At 39.2% G+C, this 14,142-nt stretch overlaps 1 protein-coding gene across 14 annotated transcripts in view; it reads right to left on the bottom strand.

Moving 5' to 3' along the window:
* LOC109402762 (ras-specific guanine nucleotide-releasing factor 2-like) overlaps positions 1 to 14,142 on the bottom strand; it is an 839,143-nt gene that overhangs the window by 593,904 nt on the left and 231,097 nt on the right. For 13 of the 14 annotated variants that reach the window (XM_062861325.1, XM_062861329.1, XM_062861315.1 and 10 more), the window contains 2 exons: positions 12,646 to 12,776; positions 5,669 to 5,854 (listed from right to left, as the gene is read on the bottom strand). In XM_062861325.1, coding sequence (XP_062717309.1) covers positions 5,669 to 5,854; positions 12,646 to 12,776 — 317 coding nt within the window. The remainder of the gene's footprint in view (positions 1 to 5,668; positions 5,855 to 12,645; positions 12,777 to 14,142) is intronic. The other variant, XM_062861327.1, reaches the window with a different exon arrangement.

Genomic DNA, 14,142 nt, shown 5'->3' with positions numbered 1-14,142 from the left:
TCGATTAGTTTAGAAATGTCATCTAGATTTTTTTCAGGAATTTCTGCTCGGTATTCCTTCTGAAAGTGTCTTTAAGGATTTTTCTAGATTCCTTCATGGGTTTCTTCTGGAAAATTCAATTTACGGACTCCTACAGGAACTCCTGAAGGATTCCCACAAGAAACTACCCAAGTAACACCGAAAACATAATCCGAAATATGTAGCAAAATATTAACTTTGTCCTACAGCAGTTATTATGAAGTTTCTCGAAACATATTATGTCATGGATATGTCGTTTTCATGATACCTAAAACTTATGCTCAGTGATCTTTCATTTGGAAGTCTTATTAAAGATTATTTATTGTTTTTTTTTAAACAAACCTTGCATGTTGTTTTCGATTATGTAGGGTATGTTCTATTTAAGTATACTTTGTTTGTTACCATACATGCTCAGTATGTTCTATATGTCATATTAGAGTAACATTTGCAGTTTCTTGTTTAAAACAAGTCTTAACAAGTCTTAAATCATGTTTAGACAAAACATAATATGTTTCGTATGTTTATAATTAGTCGAATTTTGGTTTTCTGCAGTATGTTATAAAACATGTGTAACATAATCCAAATTCATTTCTTTTTTTGAACAGGGACATGTTACACTACCGATCATAGAAATGTAGAATCGATTTTTATTACCTACGTTAAAAAATATACTCCTAACCAAGCTTGCTATTTGATGAAAACATTCGCGAAATGATGCGATTTGCTTTCGACAACGAATACGTTTTCACCCATCCTCGCTTTATTCAATCAACCTCCCATACGAGTAGCACACGAACGGACTCAACACTGAACAGCATAGTTGACTCTTCCTTTTCGTCGTTGAGCCGTTGCGTTCTAGCCAAGCATCTCTTTTCATCGCTTTCGATGCGATTTACATCATGTTCGTTTTGCCACCTCTTTGCTGCTGGTCATCGCTGATCAGTGCACAGTTCAATCGCACGCGATAAATATACAGTTGATGAGTTGTGATGAGCACTAGTGAGGTGATCATTTGCATCATTGCTCCTAACAGAATCTTAGTTATGAATACGTATATAAAAAAATTACAAAATGACTCTTTGAGCCGCTTCAATGTATAAACTGTGATAATTATTTGATACTTGATATTTGTTGTCTTTCCAAATCGTGACAGATATCAAACCGTTCAAATACCAAACCAAACATGCGTACCAACAACAACCACAACAAAATTATCCACAAAAACAATATCAAGCCAATTTTGAATCATGTCTCAAAACATGCATCATGTCATGTCACAGAGTGCCATTTAATTTTATATCTAAACTATTAAATATTTGTGATATGTATGTATAAACTTGACAAATTCTTGAGAAAAAAAAAGCACGATTGAGTTTTTGTGTTAAAATAAGATTAAAACTATTTAGTTATTTTGATGCAAAATTCTTCAAAAATACTGATTTATAAGGCGCATTAATTTTATCGGGGTGCAATTGTCTATTCCACCGTAAAAATGATTGGCATTAAAGTGTATGATCACAGTATGGCAATTAGGCGTTGAAGTGGCTTGGTAGAATTATTGATACATGTCGATTTTCGCAGATGTCGATTTTTATTATTGACATTTTGAAACTTCATTATTTACAGCAATAAAACATCTTGATTGCCAAGGCACTGTTTTCTAGAATTTGTTGAAAATATATAATAATAAACATACTAAGACACATAACTAAATATGCTCAGATTCATATAGAACATGAATAGGGGTAGGCGGGGCATTATGGACACCCGGGGCATAATGGACACCCTCAATATTTTGAAATATGCGAACCTTTTTGAACTTTTAATGAATACAGAATATAGTCCATTTGTCTAGAACGTAGTTTCAGGAAAGAAACATTCGAAATTTAAATTATACTTGATTTTACACGAAAAAGTTGCGTCCTCCGTTTTTTGTGCATGGAAATTATAATTTTCACACCATCCAAAATAAGATTTAGTGATAAATTTATTGCAGTTCGAATAAAACCTGATATTTCTAGAACACATGCAAGTAGTTTTGCTGTATCTACATGCTTAACATGTTTATATTTTCTTTTTTATTATATCAAAAATCAAGTTTGGAAATATCTTTTGCTGCCGGGGCAAAATGGACACTCACCTTTTTGAAAGAAGCGGCAAGGGAAAAATATAACCTAAATTACAAACCAACCAAATTCTTCGATTTCAGTATATTTTCGGTTAAATGTTCACTATAGTAGACATAGGGCGAAACAAATTGGTCAAAAAACGACAGAAGTGGAAAATAGTTTTTCTAGGCACAGCTGTACATGCCGACAAAAACGAAGCTTTATCCAAAACAGCCTGAATTTAAATTAACTGAACAAAAATGAACTACTTCGGCGTATTATTCATCCATAATAGTTGTTTTGTAATGAAATGACTTTAAAGGTGTAAATAATGTACGAAATTCGTTAAAGTCTCGTGGTGTCCATATTGCCCCATGGGGGTGTCCATTCTGCCCCGTATGCTTGAAGACGGTCATGAAAAACTATCATTTTTAAAAACATTTTTTGAAGTGGATAAATCATTTTTCTTCGTGAGCATTCTTATGCAATAGATGCTAAATAGACTTTAAAAGGATACATGTATCAAAAAACTAATTTTTTTTGACATCTTGCCAGGTAAAGTTGGCAAAAACCTTAGGGTGTCCATAATGCCCCGCCTACCCCTATGACATCACAAAGATGTTGCGCAGGCTCCACCTTCTGCGCTTTTTCAGTCGTATAGCAGTCTGAAAATCGGTTTTATTGCTTCAAATCAAAACTTTGTAACTGGTCATACTGGAGTCGAAATAATTTCTATAGGACATGTTGTGTTACTTGGGTACTGCAAGATTTCCAGAACGAATTTTTGAGGGGTTTCACAAGGATCTGTTGGAGATCATTCAAAAGGAGCTCCTCAAGAATTCTCAGATATAACATCGAGAAGACTTTCATAAGCAACATCAGGTAATAGAGGAACTTCTAAAGCTTTTTAAGAATAAACTACTGTAGGAGTTGCAAAAATGTTGGTTGATTCCCAGAAGCATCTTCCGGAGCAAACGTAAAAAGATCCTAGAGAAATTCAAAAGACGATTATTAAGAAATTCCAGTGAAAGCTTTTGGGAGTATTCAAGATAGAAGTTCTAGAAAAAAACGCTGTGTGAATACCAAAATAAACTCATACAGGAACGCCAGAAATAATTGATTGATTGATTTGTCTTTATTAAAGAGACTTTCAGCCCTTGGCTGGTTCGTCTCTACCCAGAAATAACACCTGAATTAGCTTAAATTAAAATACACATAAATCAAAACAAAAAAAAAGAACTCCTGAAGAAATTATTGGAAATGCCCCAAACGGATTTCCTAGTAAAATTTCAGAAGTAACTTGATGAAATTCTAGAAAACGATTGGAAGAATCTCAGGAAGAGTTTCCCGAAATTCTTATAAAACCTTCGAGGATTCCCTATGGGAATTTAGGCAGGACTATTATCAAAAGCAACTCATGGAGGAATTTCAAGAGGATCTCTTAATTAAAACTCAGAATGAGTTCCTTTATCAATTCCTCATTCCTGGTAGAACGCAAAATAGTTTCCCTATATAAGCTCTAGAAGAAATTTAACTAGAGATATCTGGATGAATTCCAGGAAGTACTCCTGATGAAATCTCACAAAAAAAAGTGGCTCTATAAGTATCATAACTGCTAACGAAATTTCATAATTATTATCATAGAACTTCGAACTGTAGCGCAAAATAACCATCTATTATGCGAATGAAAATTGGCTATGATTGTACAAAATGCCTAAAACCACGTCTGTTTGTTTTTCACCCACAGTTCAAAGTAATGCATTGATTTTTATGAAATTTTGCACAAATAATAAACATACAATAAAGAGTTCTCAATCAACTATTTGGCCAACTTTACCGATTCATTACAGAGCTACAGCCGTACTTCTGTGTCCGGATTATTGCGGACACAGGCTTCATTATGAGGCGAGAATGGCGCCTGTTACGTCAGGTTGCAGGTCTATGCGTGTAAGTTGAGGGGAGTGATGGCAGCAACTGCTTGCCCATGGCAAACCGTAATAACAGAGTTAGTTTTTTATGTTTTGACACTAGGACCATCTAGCAGATGAATTTCGGAATTTGAATATGACGCTCAAATATGTGGAACCAAAATGGATTCCTAGATATTTCTGGCTGGGAATCTCGACTTGAATTTTTATCAAGTTTGTATCATTGTGTTACGATGTTATAATAATTTAACTTTTATGGTTTTTAAGAAACAACTTGAACTTTGTTAACACTTTTGCCGCCAAGGATACCATACATATATACAGAATTATCGGTATTATACAGTTTTTTGAGCATCCGTACAGGTTTCGTTTTTTATGAAATACAGATTTTCAGCATGAGGGGCTATTTCATTGTTATATGGTATACAAATTTTTCAAACAAATTTTGTATGGGATGCAGATTTTTGGAAAAATTGATACAGATTTTAAAAATATCATCTGGAGTTCCTGATTGTCCTAATGTGTTGAATAAGTTTGCTAAAACACCGTTCACCTAGCTAGTCGAGTGCAAAAAGTAAGTGTTGAGCAAAGTATGTGGCCAGCTTTGAATAGTTTGATAGCACCAGACAATTCGGAATATCTCTGGGTCATGAGGATAAGTACTTATGACTACTAGAATATCTTGATCAAAAAAGTTTTTTCGAGAAGTTACGAAATCTTCACCAAAACCCATCCAAAAACATAAAAATGTTCTATTGTTTGTGCTTTTTACGGTACTTTGGATGTGATCTCATTTTACTTAGAGGTGTAGCACCAAATATTTGTTGAAAATTGTCGTACAGTATGTGCTATTCGATTGTTTTAGTTTCCAGTAACAGCATAGTCCACAGTTGCGTTGTAGATGAAATTTCACGTATGAAAATCATTGCGAAGAAAAGACAACGTAAATCACAAATAACCATACCAAACAAACACTCCCAAAGGACAACAGAAACATAAAGAAAAACAACAAGAGAACACTTGACGCAGAGATAAAAAAAAACGAAGGAACAAAACACGAAAAAAACATAGCTCGAGCACAATATGTCCCTCCACGTAAAGTGGGTCACTCCGAGCAAAACAATCATGAAAAAGCCGAACCCAAGACAGACTAGAACAAATTTATTGAATGCGAAAAGCTTTCCCGGCACGCCTGTTAAACGTAGTAATAATAATTTAAAAAACTTTCAGCACAACACAATTCAACAGTAAAAAGGAAAAAAGCAGGCAAAAAAACTTCTCGACCGGGAAACATTAACGCAGCAATTGGAAACGAACAACTAAAACAAACCGGAAAGAAGTTCCGAAAAGAAAAATGTATTCGCAACGAAGCTCTCAACAACGGAAGGAAACGAGTCGTTTAATGATAAAACCACGAGAGTCAAAACTGGGAAGAATAATGTAAGAAACGAGCTCAAGTTGAAGAAGCGCCAGGTAACCGGGTTGAAAATGAACGGGTAAGAAAAATCTGCCGGACCAATGCGGTTCCGGTCGTCAGCTCTGGTATGGAAGAGGAAGTGAAATAGAGTGAGAGAGACAGAGCGAGAGAGAGAGTGGACGGATACGGTACATTACCTGCGTTGCGATTGCCGATAGGAAGTGATTACGACTCCTACTTTGCTGGAACAGTGCGGAACGTGATCGTGCTGCATGGAAGCTCGGGACGAGAGGGTGTTGAGCGAGACGCCACCCACCGAGCCGCGGGGCGTCGTGAAGATCGAGGTGGCCATGTCGTCATCGCTTTCCGAGAACCGACGCGTACTGGTTGATTTGATTTTTTTTTTCGTTTTTTTTGTGGTTTTGCATAGTGGAAGATGGCCATCGAGAAGGGGTGAAAGAAGAAGTAGTTCAATTAGGTTAGTGGTGCTGGATGAGAATAGGAAGGGAACTCAACAACCACAACATCGTTGGAGAGATACGGCTGAATTTATTATACACATCAACTGGATAACGCCATGGAAATTGAAGTTTTATGTAAATAACACTAAATAGCGATGTAATTTTAAGATTAGAAGCTGAAAGTTGAAAATTGAGGTCAACGTACAAAAATGTAACGAACAGTAAGTTTGAGTAAAACATCGAAACAGTACACTCTGAAGGTTTGATAAAAGTTATTATATTCGAGTACTAGCTTATTATAAAAATGAATACTAAATCAACAGTAAACTTAATAAATATTAAAAAGCTGTCGGTTAAAATATATGCGCATATTTAAGAATCATTCACAACATTCACCGATAAAATAATAAGGATTGTTTAATCAAAGTCACGAAAACTTTCACTAATGGTAAACCATTCTGTCCAACCTGTACGTACTTATATAACGTTTACTTAACTTAGAAATCTAATACAGAATCCTTGCAATGTATCCGCGCCCAAGGTTGGCACCAAAGTTCATCACAATTCCTTAAATTCAATCCCAACATGAACTGGCAATATTTCATCAGCAGCTTCAAATTACCTTCCTGTACGATATCTTCGAGTGATAGAACCGTCGTTATTGCTGCCATGGGAAATCAAACAGGACACAATCGAAAAGGAACCGGATAATATCCATAAATCACAATCTACCACCTATATGTACGTAAACGTTGTGAGAAGCCGAACGAAATCCGTGGGTTAGGGGGGGAATGATGACAACACCAGAAATCAAATGTTGTCCCCCATTAGGCCTTTAGTGCGTCGTCGTTGTCGTCTTCGTCATCGTCGTCGTGCTTCAGACGGAGAAATTTCACAGCCCAGTACCAATACGAACGGTCGGTCTTCCAACGACCTGATCGCCTGTATGGTGTGGTTGATTTATTACTTAAAACAATAATTTTATGACTAGCCAGAGCCGGCGATGGAATGGCGATGTCTCAAATCCGTACGAAATGTGAAAACTCCTGCTTTAACGACCATTGTCCAGCTGTGCTTGATTTCGGGATGACTCGTACATTTACGGCTCAGTCAACGAACGTGGCCAACAACGGGACTCTGCCTCGTGCTGCCTGTACTGGGAGTAGTGAAATACTGTGTGTTCGCTGTCGTACAGTGGAAGAAATGTTGAAAAATGAGACAAAACTTCCAGAATTCCTAGAGAGTTCCTTCTGGAATCCCTCCATGAGTTTCTTCGGGAATTCCTCCAGGAGTTCCTTTGGGAATTTCTCCAAAAGTTTCTTCGAAATCTCCACCAAAAGTTTCTTCAGAAATTCCTCCTGGAGCGCTTCGGGAATTCCTCAAGGTGAATTTTCAGGAATTCCTCTAGAAGTTCTTTCTTGAATTTATCCAGGAGTTCCTCCAGGAGTTCCTTCGGGAATTTTTCAAGAGTTTCTTCAAGAATTTCTCCAGGAGTATCTTCGGAAATTCCCCAAGAGTTCCTTTCGGCATTCTTCTAAGCAGGAGTTCTTTCAGTAGATCCGTCGGGAATTTTACCAGGAGTTCCTTCGGGAATCCCTTCAAGAGTTCCGTCAGGAATTTCTCCAGGAGTTTATTTGGGACTTTCTCCAGCACATTCTTCAGGAATTCCTCCAGGAGTTCTTTCGGGAATACCTCCAAGAGTTCCTTGGGAAATACTTTCAGGAATTCCTTCGGGAACTCTTACAGGAGTCGAGCCGTTCTTCGAATAGTGCCAGGAGTACCTTCGGCAATTCCTACAGGAATTACTTTGGGAAGTCCTTCTGGAATTCCTCTAGGAGACCTTTCGGGATTTCATCGAAGAGTACCTTCCTTCGAGAACTCCTCCAGGAGTTCCTTCGGCAACTCCTCCCTGGGTTCATTTGGGATTTCCTTCAGAAGTACCTTCGGAGATTCTTCCAGGAGTTCCTTCAGGAATTGTTCCAGAAGTTCCTTCGGCAATCCCTCTCGGGGTTCATTTGGCATTTCCTGAAGGGGATTCCTTCAGAAGTTCCTTCAGGAATTCCTCCAGGACTTATTTTGGGAATTCTTCCAGGAGTTCCTTTGGAAATACCTCCAGGAGTTTTTTTTCTGGAATTCCTCCTACCTAAAGTTTCTTAGGGAATTCTTCCAGGAATTCCTTTGGGAATTGCTCCTTCAGGAATTCTTCCAGGAGTTCCTTCGGTAATTCCTCTCGGGGTTCATCGGGGTTTCCTTCAGGAGTTCCTCCGGGAATTCCTCCAGGAGTTCCTTCGGGAACTCCTCCAGGAGTTCCTTCAAGAGTTCCTTTAGAAATTCTTCAAGGAGTTCTTTCGAAAAATCCTTCGGGAATGCCTCCAGGAGTTCTTTCTGGAATTCCTCCTAGAGTTTCTTTGGGAATTCTCCGGGAATTCCTTTGGGAATTTCTTCTTCAGGAATTCTTGCAGGAGTTTCTTCGGCAATTCCTCCTGGGGATTATTTGAAATTTCCTCCAGGAGTTCCTTCGGGGATTCCTGCGGGACTTTCTTTGGAAATTCTTCCAGGAAATCCTTTGGGAATTCATCCAGGAAATCCTTTGGGAATTCCTCCAGAAGTTCTTTTGGAAATTCCTCCATGAGTTACTTCAGGAATTTCTCCAGAAGATCCTTCCAGGATTTCTAAAGAATATCCTTTGGGGTTTCCTACTGGAGTTTTTTCGGCAATTCCTCCAGGAGTTCCTTCGGGAATTCCTCATGAAGTTCCATCGGGAATTCTACCAGGAGTCCCTTAGGGAATTTCTCCAGAGTTTCTTCGGAAATACCTCCAAGAGTTCCTATGGGAATTCCTCCAGGAGTTCCTTCGGGAACTCCTCCAGGAGTTCCTTCAAGAGTTCCTTTAGAAATTCTTCAAGGAGTTCTTTCGAAAAATCCTTCGGGAATGCCTCCAGGAGTTCTTTCTGGAATTCCTCCTAGAGTTTCTTTGGGAATTCTCCGGGAATTCCTTTGGGAATTTCTTCTTCAGGAATTCTTGCAAGAGTTTCTTCGGCAATTCCTCCTGGGGATTATTTGAAATTTCCTCCAGGAGTTCCTTCGGGGATTCCTGCGGGACTTTCTTTGGAAATTCTTCCAGGAAATCCTTTGGGAATTCATCCAGGAAATCCTTTGGGAATTCCTCCAGAAGTTCTTTTGGAAATTCCTCCATGAGTTACTTCAGGAATTTCTCCAGAAGATCCTTCCAGGATTTCTAAAGAATATCCTTTGGGGTTTCCTACTGGAGTTTTTTCGGCAATTCCTCCAGGAGTTCCTTCGGGAATTCCTCATGAAGTTCCATCGGGAATTCTACCAGGAGTCCCTTAGGGAATTTCTCCAGAGTTTCTTCGGAAATACCTCCAAGAGTTCCTATGGGAATTCCTCCAGGAGTTTCTTCGGGAATCCCTCCAGGAGTTCGTTCGGGAATACCTCCAAGAGCTTCTTCGGGAATACTTCCAGAAGTTCATTCAGGAATACCTCTAGGAATTCCTTCGGGAACTCCTCTATGAGTCCCTTCGGGAACTATTCGGAGAGTCCCAGAAGTTCCTTCGAGAACTCCTCTAGGAGTCCCTTCGGGAATTCTTCGAAGAATCCCAGGAGTTCCTTCAGGAGTTTCTCCAGAAGTACCTTCGGCATTTTCTTCAGGAGTTTCTTCGAGAATTTCCAGGAGTACGTTCAGGAATTACTCCAGGAGTTCCTTCAGGAATTACTCCAGGAGTTTTTTCGGGAATCCCTTAAGAAGTTCCTAAGGGAACTCCTCCAAGAGTTTCTTAAAGCATGGTTTCCCAAACTGTACTTCGGTTGATCGGAAGCATCACGCTTGAGAATAGTCCAGAGGTGGAACTTCCGAAACTGGCGTTGATGGATATTAAACCGTACGTGTGGCTTCTGGATGAATCCGTGCCAACCTCATCGAGCACCGGACCTTCGCAATCGACAATAGCAACAAATCATAAAACCATCGCAAAGCTAACCAATCCCTCTCCGTTTGAGCTGTGGCATCGTGAAACGTGTAACCGTCGACAGCAACGTGGTTTGTATCGGCAACGCGATCTGAAACCGAATCACCAGCAAGAAACGGAACTGAGGCATAGGCGCGAGGTAGACCTGGTGTACCGTTTGAATCGTCTAAAATATCAGCGTGTCGAGGAGTGGCGGCAGCTGAAGGAAATGGAAAGCGCGTTCAAGATGTAACTGGAGGTGAGTCAACTGCGGTATCAAGCCCTGGAGATGATACGTTGGAAGGAACAGTCTGCACGGGAGGAACAGCTACGTTGATATCAAGAGCGATAGCGTCTACAAACCGAACAGCTGAAGTCGGTGCAAGTAGGTGAAGCAGCATTTAAAAAGTTGGAGGGTGCAGTAGGTCAATCACAAAACAATAATAGAAGCACGATCGGTTAAAGTCAAGCAAACGTGTTTCTGCAGCGATTCGAGCAACGTTATATCATGGATTAGATCGGACACTAATCGTTACCGACAATACGTAGCTTTCTACGTCAACGAGATCCTGAGTCTGTCGACGGTTGAAGACGCTGATAACAAACAGAAACGTTACTGAAGAGGCGATGATGTGGAGAGGAGAACAGTTGGCTAAAGGATACAGTAAACGAACCTGAGGAAGAGTTGCGTCCAGCGTTAACATTCAGTCCCTTCGTGACCGTTCCAGAAGTCAGTTTCAACCGTTCTTCGAAGTACGAACAACTGCTACCAAGCATCGCATACGTGCACCATTTTTGTGATATTACAGCGAGCAAGAAGTGATCATCAAAGTTCTGCAGGTGTACTGACAAGCAAAGATCTCCAGAAAGCTTAACGAAGTTTGTGGCGTATGGCAAAACAGATCAGTATATCCAGATGAGGTGGCAACATAGATGAGGAATGCCGAAGTGGAAGCAGATCAGCGGAAGGCGCAAAGACAGCTCGATCACGAAGTTGCAACCACGGCTACATGAACCCGGCGTATTACGTTTCGATAGTCTTATCGCAGCGGTGGAATTCGTAAGCTACAACACTAGACATCACATAATTTTGCCAAGGCAACACCAGATCACTCACCTGCTTCTGGATTCGTATCTCCGTAAATTTCGGCATACGAATTACCGAACAATCTTGAATGAAATTCGCCAGAAATTCTACATTCCAAGGCAACACGTTGAAGTACGTTCTGCAGAAAATCGCCGCCAATGGAACCGTATCTACAAGGCTACACCAGTTCTACCGAAAATGGAACAACTTCCTAAGTTTCCTACTACATAAAAGTAGGGCGCTGCTTAGTCAGGCACTGGGTTGTCATATTAACGTGTTAAGCCGTGAGCTAGCAAACAGTTTGACGATTGAAGCTCCAGAAGAAACTCCTAGCGATCAACACTACGATGAGCAATACGTTTACGGACACGAGCACCAAGTGGCGATTCAATCCGTGTAGACTGCGTTGGGTTCTCGATGTAATTCTGCATGGTGACTCCGAGGAGGAATCCCCGATAGAAGTCCAGGAGGAATTCCATACGGAACCCTAAATAAAATTCCCGACTGAAGAATCCCTAATAGATCTCTCGCCCGGAGGAATTGCCCATTCAATTCCTGGATGAGCTCTTGAAGAAAATGCTTAGGAGACCCCCGATAGAACTCCTGGAAATGAATGTCGAATGAACTCCCGAAGCGATTATTGATAGATCTGCTAGAGGAATTTCCAAAGAAATAAAAGAGAAATTTCTAATGGAACTCTATAAGGTATGTTCAAAGAAAATATGGAAAATTTGAAGAATTCAAAAAGGCGCTCTTGGAGGAATTCCAGAAACAAATCTTCAAATCCAATGGAACTTCTGTAGGAATCACAAAAGAACTCCTAGGGTATCTCCACCAGAGATTTTCACTGAGACCTTCTTTATGCAAAACATCCTAAATAACTTATCTTAATACATATATAACTAAGTTCCAAAATTGATTGAAATTCATCTTCACGATTTCTTGAAAGATTATTCCATAAATTAAAGAAAATCATAAGAATTTCATAGTTTCTACGGATTTCGGACAAGCTTCTTTGAATGTTTATGGGCGATATTTTCACTAATGCTTTAGGATGCATCTTAAGAAAATTGCTTCACAGTTCAATAAAGTTGTAAATGGAATGTGCGTGTTTAAAGATTGGCAATGTTAAATTCAAGAAAGTGTTATCATCATATTGCTCAGTGTATAAAGGTCCGCTGAGAAACATCTTGATATCCATTATTGTTTCGCCACGTTCATTGTTGGTTGAAAATCCCTCTTACTAGTTTGTCATTCAATTCACAATTCATAAATATACATCAATGTGCAAAAGAATTCACTCGTCTATTTATATTGATAGACGAGTGAATTCTTTTGCACATTGATGTATATTTTGATTATTACTCGTTTCTTACCCACAGTACCCAGAGACTGAATTGGTAGGGATGTTACAAGTTCCAGTACATTTCGTGAAAAAAATATATACTTGACCACAAACACCTGCACAAACATCCATTCACATTCAAACTTCATAACACTCATAGCAATGTAGAAAGCGAAAAAAAATTCAGCGGCATGCGAAAAGAAAATAATACAAAACAAATATACATATTGATCGAAATTCATGAAAAATATTCAGCCAAAATGTTGTTCCAAACAACAGCAAGGAAACGAAAAAAAAGAGAAATCACATGAACATACCTCGGTGAGTCGCGTTCCCGTTGTGGCGTTCCGAAGAGGCTCTTTCGCGGGCGGTCCGGCGTTTTCGGAGCGGAGAACTTCCGTGTGGTCAAACGTGGACTGCTGATTTGTGTCTGTAGCTTTTCGCTGCCCTGGTGTTTCCAACCAACCAGATCCGTTGTTGATGCCACACAAGTCCGGGTTGAAGGATGTTCCATTTTTTTTGCGGCAAGTGCCCGTGTCCGTGGGAAAGCATATAAGTGAAATAGATAGATGAAATCACAAATCAAATCACGCGGTAATAAATTCGGGACTCAACACGAATGATGAGTTTTATGAGGATGAGCTCTGTGTGTTAGGAATTGCGAGAGAAGGATTGGAAACGACGAAGAGATGGTGAATATGTTGAGGAGCTGACAACACGGTCGCTACCCGAAGGAATGCAATAATTTATATTCTCATCAGTTGCGGGGCTTCAGAATCAACAGTGCAGATGAATACGTCCGATGCACGAATGCACGTATATTACATAACACAGTTTGTAGAAACGGTCTATATAAAATCAACGAATTCCCGCTTAGTTTTATAAAACAACGTTGGGAATTAAAATAAAGAAAAACTAATGAGCTACGGCATCGGAAGACTTCAAAATGCAAATTGCGATATTTGTACATTACCTGATAGTAATAAACATCGTATTATGCTATGTTCAAGTGCACAACAAGCCTGGGGCTGGGCAAACGAAGTTTTAATAAAACATTTAAAAATTAATGTTCAAAACCCAGAAAATATTCTTTTGTGGAAAATTAATCAAAAAAATAGCAAGCAGAAAGCTGCCCTATTCATTGTAAGTAGGGTAGGTTGTTTTAATTTAAATGAGGGTGGTGATATTTACTGTCTAAAAAAGAGATACGGGAAATGAGATGGAATCACAGAAAAGTGTTCACGAAACATTTTGATAAGTATTGTAATTTTTGTTAAATGTAAAATGTTGTTTAAATAAAGAAATGTATAGAAAAAGAAAAAAAATGCAAGCTTCTTTTCGTTTTTTTCTTCCTTTTGCTAATAACTAAGCCGCACTTACGTTTTCCACTGAAACCTTTCAGCGAATCTCTTTATCCAGTCAATCGCATTGTTCCGCACGAATTATGTTGTAAGAACTCCATAATTAAGCTTTATTGCGCTTGGGAGAAAGCTACAGATTGAAAAGTGATAATGGAGGCGCATGGTATCCCACTTACTTGCTATGCCATAAATGAATGTAAATCTCATCAAACCTCGTTAGATGAATGTTCAATTCGTACAATCATCATTTTGGAATTCGTTATATACATAATGAATTAACCCATAGGGAGCTGTTCATAAGCCACGCAGATCAGATTTGGGCTTCTTCATTTATTTGAACAAAATGAAGACCATAAACATGGTCCATAAGCACTCACACATCTTTAAAATTCTTACCCCAATATCACTACAACGAAGAAAGTGTAGAAAATCCATCACTCCGACTTCCAAGTG

Source organism: Aedes albopictus, chromosome 3 (assembly GCF_035046485.1).
Source record: "Aedes albopictus strain Foshan chromosome 3, AalbF5, whole genome shotgun sequence".
In the NCBI taxonomy this organism is placed as follows: domain Eukaryota; kingdom Metazoa; phylum Arthropoda; class Insecta; order Diptera; family Culicidae; genus Aedes; species Aedes albopictus.
This window is presented reverse-complemented; position numbering and strand designations above follow the sequence as displayed.